Genomic DNA, 13,899 nt, shown 5'->3' with positions numbered 1-13,899 from the left:
AAGGAGTCACATTGAGGCTGGCTAGGGAAGAAGCACGAATGATCTGAAGCCTGCAGAGGTTGGCTCTGATGTGGGATATAAGTGTTTTTCTAGGCCTTCCTTTGGCCTGGATGAAATCTTTCTCAGGCTCTTTAAGTCTGTGATCACCAGGCTGCTTTGGGTATTAATTTGTCTTTCTAGGCACCTTTTCACTGGAAAAAGTGAGTTCCCTCCTTAGGAAATTTTATTCATTCATTCAGTAACCATTAATCACCTGCCATGTGTCAAGCATTCTTGTAAATATCAGGACTGCATCAATGAAGAAAACAGACGAAGTCGTTCTCTTCATGGAGCTTTCAGTTAGCAAATATGAATATTCCTATTACTGGAAGTAATATCTCTGTAAATTTCATAGGTTGGTATTAAACCTACTGAAGTTTTTCCATCAGTCTTTGCTAAGTTTGATTAATATCACTCAGTTTTCCTGAGTCCCATCATCAGAGGCATTGACTAGATCAAACTTTTAGACATGAAAACTCTGAGAACCAGATCGTGGACTATTGTAAACGCACGTAGGAAATGCCATCCTGTGAGACCTCTGAACTGCCAGTCAGTGACTCCTATTTTGAGGACAACTTTATTTTGCAATGCAGTGCTGCAATTAGAGAGATTTAATAATTTATGAGTACCATGGGAAAACACAGACACTGACTTGGGTATGATTATCATGTTTATCTACCTCCATCCTACTTTTGTAAATTCTGTTGAAGCATAACATGCAAATAAAAAAGTACACAAATAATAAATGCGTAGCTTGATGAATTTTCACCAAGTAAACACACCCATGTAACCAGCATCCAGGTTAAGAAACAGAATATTGCCAGCACCCTAGACACGCCCTGAATCCCCTTTTCACTCACAGCCCCTTTACCCTGAGGGTAAACATTATCCTGATTGCTTACGGCAAAGATTAGTTTTGCCTGTTTTTGAACTTTATATAAATAGAAATATACAGAATATACTCTTGTGTATCAATTTCTTTTAGCATTATATTTGTGATGTTGATGCTGTTGTGTGTAGTTGTAATATTGCCATTCTCATTGCTGTCTGATGTTCTATTGTATGAATATAGCGGAGTTTACCCATTTTACTCTAGGTGAATCTTTGGGTTGTTTCCAGTTTTTAACTATTACAAATAATAGTCCTGTGAATATTCTCCTACCTGAGTTTTAGTGAGTAGATGTTAGTATAGGCCTAAGATTCTTTGCTTTTTAAGAAGCAGACTTTTATGTATTTTAACTTTTCTGGAACTTGAATGACTATTAAATTGATGTGTAACATTGTCCCCCCGCCCCCGAAAACGTTTATTATTTCTCCCTTAAAAATCTCCATGAGATCATTGGGATATCAGAATATAGGAAATGGTAATTGCATTTTGGTGCTATTAGAGTACTTAGATTTGCTTTGAAAATCATAGTGAGCTAGCTTCCCTCAAGAAATTCTTTGGTTTTAAAGCCCTTTTGGAAGTAATATCAGAGCTTTTAGACAATTAAAATACAGTTATTTGATTTTTTTATTAGAAATTATTCTAGTAGTACATCATTTGTACCTAGGAATGAATGTAAATTTGTATTTTACATTTCTTTAGTGTATGTTTAGACTATGTTTAATATTTTCTGTTTGTCTCTGTTTTCAAAGGTTCGGTCATTGTGGGCTTTAGTGAATGAAACACTCATGTTTTTGGAAAAAGAGAGAGAAGTTGTTAGTTCAGTCCTTAGCCTTGTTAACCAGTACTCTTTAGACGGAACTAATGTTGCTGTTCAGATTCCAAGGCTCTTACTTGACAAAATTGAAAAACAAATGGGTCAGGTAAGCATTTGATAGTAAGAAAACTTCTGAGTAGTAGTTGTGATGGTAAATGTTTTGGTGTGTATATTTTTACCACAATTAAAAAATCTGGGGAAATTTCTGTCTCATTATTTTATAGGTTATATGCTGTTTTTCTTGTAGTGTTTTTTACTACTTTCAAAACTTGTGAGTATATCTACTGTAACTTGCATAAGGAGGAGTACTCTTAGGGTACCCATCAACCCTTATTGGCTGTGCCTTGTACGGTGATAACGTCATACAGAGCGGGGGGTGGGAGGTTGCTTAGTAGGAAGATGATACGATACTCGTTCTTTAAAAGTTTTCAGTGAGTGCACCAGTGATCTCCTGATTGCCACATGTTTTTTTTTTTTTTTAAATGCTTCATCCTCTTGGTTTCTCTCTCATCTTGATGTTAAATATTCTTTTTAAAGTCTTTTTAACTTTTGTGACTTCAGTGTCTACTCTTACGTGGTTTTTCAGACTGCTGTTCTCAATTTTTCCACTGGTTCCTTTTTCTAACTTTTAAAAGAAAGTGTTCTCATTGGTTCCGTTAATGCCCCCTTTTCTTTCCCACATTACAAATTCACCTCAATTTATTACCCAGTTCCATGGCTTCCACGGCCTCTTGTACAGTAATGTCTCCAAATCGCTATTTCCTGACTCTCCCTTTTAACCTAAACTCCATCTGCTTATTTCCACTTGCTTATGGGACATTTCCATCTGGATAGCCCACACTTATTTTTCTTGGTAAATATACAGTTTATTAACCACCTGCTATATGCCAGGAGGAGCCCTGGTGGTGCAGTGATTAAGAGGTTGGCTGCTAACTAAAAGGTCTGCACTTCAAATCCACCAGCCGCTCCTTGGAAATCCCATGGGGCAGTTCTGCGCTGTCCTGTAGAGTTGCTATGAGTTGGAATTGACTGGACGGCAATGAGTCCCCCCCCCCCAAATATGCCACATATTGATACAGTATTAAAAACAAACAAAAACCTGTTGCTTTGGAGTTGATTCCGACTCATAGTGTCACTAGAGGACAGAATAGAACTGGTCCATAGGGTTTCCAAGGAGTAACTGGTGGATTCAGACTGTTGACCTTTTGGTTAGTTAGCAGCAGCTCTTAGCCATTACACCACCAGGGCTCCTGATGTAGTATTGTTGGTAGGTGCCGTCGAGTCAGTTCTGACTCATAGCGACCCTATAGGACAGAGTAGAACTGCCCCGTAGGGCTCCCAAGGAACAACTGGTGGATTTGAACTGCCAACCTTTTGGTTAGCACCCGAGCTCTTAACCACCACCCTACCAGGACTTGTATAGGGAATACAAAAATATTGTTTTTGACCCTGAAGAGCTTTCAGTTTAATAGGAAACATGAAGGGGAAAGTCAAATTCAGAGTATTTAAAAATCAGATTTTTTCAGGGGCTGGGCAGGTAATATGTATAAGTGAGCATGCTCATTCTAGTGTAACAATAGGGAGAAAGTAAGAAGTCGTGAGGTGTTTGGAGACTTTACAGAGTAATTTCTTGGTGAGATCTCTGAGTTTGTAAATGTTAGCAGTGGATTTCATATGTTTTTCAAACACTGGAGCTGTGCAGGCGAAATTAACATGTCCAAGTTTGGTTGCAGCCTTTAGGAACCATAAGTTGCTACTTCTGTTAAAAAGTGAATTCATGATCTTTGCGCAAACCTGTCCTTTCTCCCCAATCTTGATTCTACCTTCTGTCTATTTGAATTAAAAATGTAGCATGTCGTGTTCTTTCACGGTAATTGTTTTTATTGGAACAAAATCGTTTACTGTAGTTTTATTTTTTGACGGGGAAGGGTTTTTTTTTTTTTTTAATTTAAGGTAAACTTTTTATATAATAGTAAAAAACAAATATATTACATAGCAGTTTATTATCTTTAGAACCAGTAGTTTACCACTTTTTTTCCCCCCTCTGAATCCTTAGTTACACATAGGAAATGTTTATGAGGCTGGAAAATTGAACCTCTTAACAGTTATTCAGTTATTAAATGAAGTCTTGAAAATAATGAAATATGAACATTGTCAGACTGACCAAGCAAGACTGACAGTAGACCTTCACTACCTTGAAAAAGAGACCAGATTTCAGAGAGAAAGATTATCAGATCTGAAGCATATGAGGTACAGTAGAAAGATGTTCTTTTCTTTTATTGTGGGAGGATTAGGGTGGTTTTGATAATTTCTCAGCAAAATTCATATATAGTTACTACTCTTTGTCTTTCGAAAACAAGTATGAAAATTTTGTTAGTACACAAAAACCGTATTATCTGATCAACTTCCAGAAAAGACACAGAAAGTAGAAGGGAAAATTAACGTAGTTTTCTCTTTATCTGGAATGATTTTTTTGCCAAGTGATATCTCTGTGATATAATTTTAATGTTTCTTTTGTGGGGTCTACTAATAAAACTAGGCCTCTGAAGTTTTTTTATCTGAGCAGAAAGATTGGGAGGTATGGGATGCCATCAGGAGTGAACAGAGAGTGGGAGTAGAGCTCTGACTGAGTGCAGAACCAGGAAAAACAATTGTGTTATAAAGATAAGTGGGGTAAAAAGTGTATGATTGCCTTCTGGTCTTAAAAAAGGAAAAAGGTACTTTAGGCTCTGAATGTTTGGTTGTGAGAGTTATTCAAGTTAAAGTTATTTGTACCTTGGATTTTTATTTCCTTCTTCCTTACAACCATCATTGCTTTCTTAAATTTTATTCATTACCTTTTGGTTTATTCATAATTTGGATAAAAATTTTTTTTTTTAATGCTATCATAGGTATAAAATGAAGGAAGATCTTATAACTATAAGACGTTCTATTGTTGAGAAACAAGGAGAATGGTCTAAGAAGTGGACAGAATTTCTTGGCCTGTCTCCTTTCAGTCTAATTAAAGGTTGTACTCCAGTAAGTAATATTGACTTCATTTTTTTTTTTTTATTGTGCTTTAAGTGAAAGTTGACAATTCAAGCCAGTTTCTCATACAAAAACTTACATGCACCTTGTTATATGATCCTAGTTGTTCTCCCTATAATGTAACAGCACACTTCTTCTCTCAACCCTGTATTAACCACGAATTGACTTCATTTTGCAAAGTGGTTTAATGTAAGGCCCAAACCGAATCCCACTGATGTTGAGTTGAAGCCGACTCAGAGCAACCCTGTAGGACAGAGTAGAACTGCTCCACAGGGTTTCCAAGGTTGTACGTCTTTACGGAAGCAGACTGCTACATCTTTCTCTCCAGGAGTGGCTAGTGGGTTCAAACCACTGACCTTTTGGTTAGCAGCCAAGCACTTTAACCACTCCACTACCAGGGCTTCTTTAATGTAAAGCAGTCTCCTGATTTATCATGTCACAAATGACCTGGAAACGCTATGTGTGTGCATGTTTGTCAGCTTTGCATTTGAGACTAAAATTCAAATGTTTTGGTTTCTGTAATTTCTCTAAATATGTATTAAAATAGTCATTAAAATGTTGTGACTTGTAGTTAATACTTTTAGATTCAGATGATTGTCTTAACAAGAAAACGAATCATCCCTCCTGATGTGAGATAGTTGGAGGACAAAGTAACCCCCTGCTTCCTAATACTGTACTCCTTGGTTTAAAAAATAGTTGTAGGATAATTTATTTAAAAAAAAAAAAAAAAAGGTTTGGTAATTCTATTTTTGTCAGAAAAAAAAAATCATACACTCAGATTAATTTAGCAGTGTTATTGTGGTAGTGTATAAAATGTGTAACTTCAAATTTGAATTCTGTGTTTTAAGGCTGTGGATCTTTTACCACCTATGTCTCCCCTTTCATTTGATCCTGCCTCAGAAGAAGTATATGCAAGGAGCATTCTTTTTAAGTACCCTGCTTCACTTCCAGGTTGGTTATTTATCTTTCTCTATTTTAAACCTCCCTCTAATCCGTATTTCTCTCTGTGATAATAGCTCCTTTCCATTTGCTTTTGTTTTCTCAGTTTTTTTTATTGTGATGAAATACACATAACATAAAATTAATTATTTCAAGCGTTGCAAAGTGTATAACTCAGTGGCATTTAGTAAATTTACAATGTGTGCAAGCTACCACTACCTCTATCTAGTTCCAAAATATTTCCATCACTTGAGAGTAAATCCCCATACTCATTAAGCTGTGACTCCTCTTTTCTCCCTCCTGCATTTGGCGACCACTTAACCTGTTTTCTGTCTTCTGGATAGTTGAAACAGGTGATAGGTATTCAGGCAATTACTATTCCGTTAAAAAAAAAAAAAAAGTGGGCTTCCACACACAAATATGTACGTGACTTTATTTCTGGCAGCATTATTCCTAATAGCCAAGAAGTGGAAACAATCCAAATGTCCATCAATGAACCAATAAGTAAACGAGATGTGGTATATCCATACAATGGATAGTATTTGACCATAAATACTTCTGGATAGTTCATATAAATGTTGTCCTATGTGTCTGGCTTCTTTCACTTACACGTTTTTAAGATTCATCCATGTTGTAGCATGTAACAACCCCAAATTTGTTTTCTTTTCTTTAAATAGCTTTATTGGGATATAGTTCACATACCATACAGTTCATTTCAAGTGCATGTTTGTCATTTAATAGTTTTTAATATAGCCACTGGTATATACAACCATCACCAGTTAATTTTAGAATATTTTCATCACCTCATTCATATACCTTTTAGCTTTCACCTCCCTAGTTGCCCCACCTTCTACTCCTAAAACAACTACTAACCTACTTTCTGTCTCTCTAGATATCCCTATTCTGAGCTTTTATATCAATGGAATCATATATGGGCCTTTGTGACTGGCTTTTTTCTTTCACTTAGTATGGTTTCAAGGTCCCTCAAAGTTGTAGCTTGTATCAGTACTTCATTTTTATGGTCAAGTACTATCCATTGTATGGATATACCACATCTCGTTTACTTATTGGTTCATTGATGGACATTTGGATTGTTTCCACTTCTTGGCTATTAGGAATAATGCTGCCAGAAATAAAGTCACGTACATATTTGTGTGTGGAAGCCCACTTTTTTTTTTTTTTTTTAACGGAATAGTAATTGCCTGAATACCTATCACCTGTTTCAACAAATACCATTTTATGATAATTATATATGTATGTATTCTTCTATACAAAGTAAGTTCTAGACATCGTGTCCATTCACTCTAAGTATTTCAGCGTGCATTCCCCTAGAAATGAGGATATTCTATATAAATACCATGTTGTTATCACACCTAAAAAATTAACAATAGTTCTATAATCATCTCCTATCTCTTTCATACCCAATTTCCTCAACTACAATACTATTACCACCTAAACAATATCTAATATCATCATTTATAATTCCCTTTCAAGGTTAGAGCTGCCTTTGGAGTTTCAGATCCCAACCTGAGTAGCCTGAAATGATGTTTCTTGTTATGATGGAGGCATTAAATTTCCAGTGTTCAGCCTTCGCAGCCTGATTTGTTGGGTCCTGGTTTCTTGGTTTGAACTTTCCGTTTCTGTTTATGCTGTTTTTGATCTGACGTGATGATTTTTATTTATTCTTTTGGGCATCCCTGAAAAAAAAAAATTAAAAAATTTTTTATTTAGCAGTTCTAATGTGTTTTTGGTAGGAGTCAGTGTCTGCGTCAGCTTGGTTTACTGTATTGTGGTGAGTTCAATTTTGTTATTACCTCCTAAGTGCCCTGTGGTGTCTGTCTTCTCCTTTTCTGTTCCCACACCTTAGGTGCTGTAGTTCAGTTCTCATAATTTCTTGTGTTCTAACTAGTTACTCTGCCTCTAATATACAACCTATTCCATGTCACAAATGGTTATCGGTGACCATTCTGTAATATAAATACGATTTCTTTTCATTTCCTCGTATAAAATGTATTAGTCGTTTTCTGTTGCCTTTAGAAAAATAATAAGCTCTAGATGTTTTTTTCTATGACAGTTTAACGTAATTCTTCATTCATGAATATCTTGTCCTAGACTGACTCCTTGAAGGCAGGGATTCTGTCTTTGCTCATGGCTTATGTTTTTTAATGACAAGTGTATGTTGTTGTGGTGTGCCCTTGACTTGATCCTGTATCGTAGTGACCTTACATGACGGAGTAGAACTTCCCCGAAGGATTTCCTAGGCCGTAATTTTTTTGGAAGTGACTGCTACCAGGTCTTTCCTCCCTTGGAATGGCCGGTGGGTTTGAACCACCAGTCCTTTAGTTAGCAGCTGAGTGCTTAAAAATTGCACCACCAGGGCCCCTTTGAAATTGTTATCTTTTATTTCTGTCTCCCATTTGTTACTACAGTAGCTGGCACATAGTTATTCAGTGATAACGTTGATGAATAAATATGGAGTTGTGATTGATGTCATTGATGCCGAGCTGAAATATGCTAAATACTGGAAACTTCTGGCCTTGTTGCCGGCTTTTGTGGTAATTGAATAATCTGTGTATTTAAACCTGAAATGTGGCTATCTAGTACTGGAAAATTATGGACTGTCACTTTTTTGGCGCCTTGGTTTAGTATGAGCTGTCAATCTTTATAAACGTCTACTACTGGATACTCTCTACTACTGTCCTGCCATCAGTTTACCCTTAACAATTGAGTGCATTTTTCAGTTAGCTTTTGTATTCTCATTTTTCCATTTTCTTCTGTTTAGAAGTTACTCTAGAATTTCAAGAGATTCTCAAATATTAAAATGTACAAACATAATTAAAGAGTAATTAATTTTTCTGTTCCTTTAGATATGTCTAAGGAATGTAACCAAGAATATGTTTGCAGAACAGAGAATGATACACAAGGAGCTGTAAATGAACCAGTCAACAGGTAAAACAATTTTGATTTTCATAGTGATTTTTTTCTTTATTAATTTTAGTCCCATCTTAAGCCATTCTTCAAACTTCTCTGCTATGAGATGTTCTGTAATTGCTCCCACTTAACTGGACAGTAATTTACCAGTGTGGCCACACATTTTCAGAGAAGATTCAACATTTCTGTTGCATGGACCCAAAAAAAAAATTTTTTTTTTCTATTCTTTATCTGAAATTTGGGTTTCATGAAGATTACTTAATTAAAAAAAATGAAAGTTTCTAATGCAAGTTTGGAAATTTTTACCTTTTTGTGCCTGTGAATTTATTTGCAACCATGTTATGACCATTGATTAAATCTAGGAGTTGAGGGGCCTTGGAGAGCATCTAGTCTGGTAGTTCTCAGATTGTATTCTGCAGTGCCCTCTGGTGCTCTGGATGAGTTCCAACATCAACTTGAACAGCTTGCTTTTTTATTTGTATTATATATTGAGGTATTTACATGCCATTTGATTAAAAAAAATTCCATGCTTTAAAAAAATAATTGGAAGACTTCTGATTTAACCTAATCCTAAACTTTAACAGATAAGAAATCTGAACCTACTTAGTTTGTTTTAACTTCTTTCAGGAACATTTTTATTGCCTCTGTTGCCTGTTTTCTCTATCATCCCATTTTGGCCCTTAAAACTGATACCAGATTATATGAACTAAAATCTCTAAACTATTTGTAACCCACATGGGGAATGTATTTGTTCTCTATTGAAATTAAGCATTTTTAAATAGTAATCAAGCACAGACCGACTAAACAGATTCTTCTGTTTTTTTCTGATTTCTGCTTGACCTAAATAGGTGTTTTTTTAGTTCATTGTTCTGAAATAAATGAGAAATACAGAAAGAAATACTTAGCAAAATCCTAAAAGAAAATCCTAAATTTTAAATGAATGGAAGCACTCTTGATTCTGTATGTTCTTAATCCATTAATAAGTTGAAACACCATAACAAAAATCAAACGTTTTATGTGAAATTGCACTATTGGCATTTTCCTTTGTAGTCACTTTCTGGTTGAGAGGAGGTGAGGACTAGTTGTGGAAGAATTATGTTTTTATTCTTATATCTGAGTGTGATGTTGATATTCTGAGTACTTAATGAAAAATAATGAAATCATCTATGAAGACCCAATACTGAAGAGTAAGTAGTAAGCTTACTGGACTTGTCCATTTTACCCGCTTACCGCAGTTGCTCTTTCTTATAGGGTTGCTGTGAGTCGGAATCGACTTGACGGCACTGGGTTTATTGCCTTTTTTTTTTAAATAGCGTGCTAGAGGGGGATATTTGGTGCTTCTTAATCTCAATTAGGTTTGTGGTTTGTTTTCCCTTGAGAGAGCAAATTAAATATTTTGACTAAATTGCCTTGCCGAAGTAAAGATTAGTAGATAGATTACTATCAGGATTCTACAGGAACTAGACACTTAGGCCCTAACAATTTAGTTCAAATGGAATTCTCTCAATATGGGAAGAAGTTGTATTCAATATAGTTGGATTTCAACATCTTTCCTTTTCCAAAGTCCTGTATCTTTTAATTACTTTCTGACACTTTATTTTAATTATAGGTTTGGGATATTGAAGGTATGGGAAGGCTTTTGGTGACAATGGATGAATGCTTAATGGACTTTGAGAGATTATTATTGCCTTAATAGCAGAACAGAAGACCTGGCAAGAGTTCAGTTGCTAAGATGTGGAAATAATCTGTTGCTCAGAATTCTTCACTCTAAAAGGTTTTTGTAATAAACTGTTTCATCAGTAATGAATTCTTAATTAAATTTCCTATTTAGAGACTATAATACCATTTTTTGGCATGTAGTTCAGTTATTACCTAATATTTTATTCACAGTGGCATTTTCTTATATCAGTAATACTGTACTTAATTTGAAAATTCACATGAGGATATAAACAATGCAATTATCCAATTAAAAGCCATGAAAATAGTTTTTAAAGTGTGTTTTTAGCCTGTTCACATGCAGTTGTCCTTCACAGCTACCAAAATATAATTAGTGTTTTCCATAAATCTCAGGACTGGCTTTAAGAAGAATTGAGCTGATGGTGGCTGCACCATACTTACAATCAGAATTCAGTGATTGGTGATGTCTTTCCTATACACTGTGGGCTTTATCTTTCTTTGCAGTGGTTTTAGGAAGGTTTTGTAACATTTTAGTGGTGATGATGTAATTCTAGACCTCTAACATTTTCTGCTTTACTGCATTTCAAAGACAGGGCAGCATGATCTTGCACGCATGCCAGCTAAACATCCTTGGTCTCTGAAATCAAATTCCAATCACGTATCCTTTCTCTTTTTAGAATTTCTATTCATTATCTGTTAATTATAGATATATATTGTAACAACAGCTGCAAGTAAATATGAAAAATAATTGGTTAAAATTTCTAATGTATCACTTGTCAGATTTTTTGCCTCGAGTTCTTTTCTAGGCCTTGTTTACATTCATACATAAATTTAGTTCTAATCAAAGCATGGCTACTGTCTTGTATTCTAAAATACAAAATTTCTAAGCATTAATATAGAATAAACAGTTTTGTGTGTATATATATGTATTTACTTAACATTATATTACCAGTTTTTACTTACAATGGCTTTGTAACATTGTGTTTATTTTCTCCAATTTTTTGACTGTTATAAAAAATGTGACTTTTCTTTTAAAAGTGCTCTTAGTATAAATATCCACAATGGAATCAGCACCCTTTATTTTTATATGTTACAGTGCTGGGATTTCATAGGCCTCAATCTTGACATGGCAAACGGATAAAGAGTGAAGGACTGAGCCAGGGATGCTTAAAGTTGTCTTGGATTGAAATGGTAGTAGGGCTAATAGCATGTTGCCAATTCAGACATGAGAGAGAGGAGGGTATTCAATATGCTTGCATTGTTTCCTATTAACAATTGTGTTGTAAGTATCTGCCAGGAGGATTCACTGATGGCAAAGGGTTTTTAAAAAATTTTTTTTGGTATAGAACTCTATCTTTAAGTGACATTCGTTGATTCTGTTGGTCTGTCAATTATTTGGCAAATATGTATTGCATTACCATGTATCAGGCCCTGTGCTAGTACTTGGAAATAACTTAGCCCTTGTTCTCAAGGAGCTCACCATCTAGTGGGGGCACCCTTGTGGCATGTTTACAGATTACTGACCCTGTTCCAGAGGGATTTTTGATAATTTTAATGTAAATTTTCATAAAACTTTTAAGATAAAATCACAACAGATGGCCAATCTTTTGTCTTTGATATCTGGATTATATCTTACTCAGGCTAAATTTAAAGCTTGAGCTACTGCAGTGATTTTCGTTTATGGTTGGAAGGTAGGCGAAGACTCAGAGAGGGCATATGTAGTTTGAAAAACTATTTGCTATTATATAAAATAACTTAACAAGTTGTTAATTGTGTACTTCTGGCCATGAAAGCAAAGCACCAACAAGTTTGATGTTGAAAGTGGTCTCTGTGGTAATCCTGTCTTTCATATTACATAGGCTGAAAAAAGGAGCCCAGGTGACACAGTGGTTAAAATGCTCAGCTGCTAACTGAAAGGTTTGCAGTTTGAACTCAACAACTGCTCCATGGGAGAAAGATATGGTAGTCTGCTTCCATAAAGATCACAGCCTTGGAAACCCCATGGGGCAGTTCTACTCTGTCCTATAGGGTTGCAGTGAGCCAGAATCGACTCAACAGCTATGGATTTAGGCTAAAAAAGTTTTGGACAGTGAGCAGACTAAATCCGTGATTGAAATTAAAAATTCTTTCAAGACCAAGATAGTTACTTTAAAGTTATCATTGCTTTCAAGATTTTTAAAATGTACAAACTTATTTTGTAATTAGTGTGAAAAGATGCATGAGGTTTTTGTGTTTATCTAAAGGAACAAGGGAATCTGAAAGATGAAGGAATCCTATGTGTATAATGCAGCAAACTAAAACTCTTAATAACCTTACGGCTTTAAGTGTGACATGTGCATTAATACGGTGAAATTCTGTAATCCGGACCCGAAGGACATTGTTATAATGCAATTCTACTTAATAGAATTTGTTTTTACAACGTAATCAGATCTTTCAGTGTTTAAGAAGTCATTTAACCTTTTAAGAAAATACTAGCAATTTTTTTTTTTAATATAGCGGGTAAGTAAAATGTTCATAATTTGGGAGGCTGATACACAAATGGGGCTGAAGTACCGCTCTAATTGTCACCGTGCCTCCCTAGAATAGACTGCCTTTTGATGACTGGGACGAACTGAGTGAAACCGTAACGGACAGGTACGGGGCAGACAGTTACTTTAGAGCATTCAGATGTACCAAGTGAATGCAGGGCCTTTCTGTGTTTAATTTGGATTTATCTGTTTTCCTTTTAGCCCTGCCTCCTTTTTGTTGCAGTCAGCTCCCTTATCAGACAGAAACGGGGCTGCATTTCTTGAAAAGGTACATATTAAAAGAATTTTCAGTTAATTCTGACCATTTTGAATTTTAATACTGTTGAGTTTAATTTCTATTTTCACATTTCCCAGTATTCGCACATTATATAGCAGTTCTGTTTACAAATCTTCCATTACCTTTAAATGGGAATACTGGAATTATTTAATCGTGCTAGTGAACTTGTAATTTCACAATAAAATTAACCATCTTTTATATGTTTATGATAACCCCCAAACCTCTAATGAAGAAGCTTCAAGATCAGCCATGATTATTAATGTCTTTAACATTACACATCTGTCTTCTTCAGGATATGAAGGTGAGAACTCCCAGAGAGAAAAAGAAAATAATTTCTAAGAAAATACCAGAATTTGAAGTGGAAAACTCTCCATCATCAGCTATTGCAAAGAACATAGAGAGTAGTGCAGTTAGGGAGTCTCTGCCAGCCAGAAAAAGTGATCCATTCCAAAAAGAGCAAGATCATCTGGTAGAACAGGTTAGTGATAAGTATACTTAGACATCTGTTATTTTTTCAGTGGTGTTGGGATCATAAATGAAGTACAGTTAATTACTGATTAACTGGGGTAATTTGGGAAAAAGGTTACGGATAATCAAAATCATGGTTAAAGCAAAATTGTTTCTCTCAAAAAGTAGACAGATTTAATATAACCTTACTGAGTTAAGACTTTATCATGCTTTAGAACCCGTTTCTCAATCTATAAATATCGTGTAAAAATATAAAAATAATTCATGTGTGGTATCTTTAGAACTAAGTCACCACATAAATTGTTGGATA

The 13,899-nt window shown here is 35.2% G+C and overlaps 1 protein-coding gene and 1 non-coding gene across 3 annotated transcripts in view; both read left to right on the top strand.

Annotated features, from left to right (window-relative positions):
* The window catches only part of HAUS6 (HAUS augmin like complex subunit 6), a 37,913-nt gene that overhangs the window by 14,901 nt on the left and 9,113 nt on the right, over positions 1–13,899 (top strand). For both annotated transcript variants that reach the window (XM_049895932.1, XM_049895933.1), the window contains 7 exons: positions 1,678–1,848; positions 3,799–3,992; positions 4,634–4,760; positions 5,618–5,720; positions 8,576–8,657; positions 13,046–13,112; positions 13,414–13,599. In XM_049895932.1, the coding sequence (XP_049751889.1) occupies positions 1,678–1,848; positions 3,799–3,992; positions 4,634–4,760; positions 5,618–5,720; positions 8,576–8,657; positions 13,046–13,112; positions 13,414–13,599 (930 nt within the window). The remainder of the gene's footprint in view (positions 1–1,677; positions 1,849–3,798; positions 3,993–4,633; positions 4,761–5,617; positions 5,721–8,575; positions 8,658–13,045; positions 13,113–13,413; positions 13,600–13,899) is intronic.
* On the top strand, positions 12,837–12,967 carry LOC126083492 (small Cajal body-specific RNA 8). The gene has a single exon (XR_007518835.1). It is a non-coding gene; the product is annotated as a small Cajal body-specific RNA 8 (non-coding RNA).

The sequence above is a fragment of the Elephas maximus genome, chromosome 9, assembly GCF_024166365.1.
Source record: "Elephas maximus indicus isolate mEleMax1 chromosome 9, mEleMax1 primary haplotype, whole genome shotgun sequence".
Taxonomy (NCBI): Eukaryota; Metazoa; Chordata; class Mammalia; order Proboscidea; family Elephantidae; genus Elephas; species Elephas maximus.
Note: the sequence above shows the minus strand (reverse complement) of the source record. Positions and strands in the feature narration are given on the sequence as shown.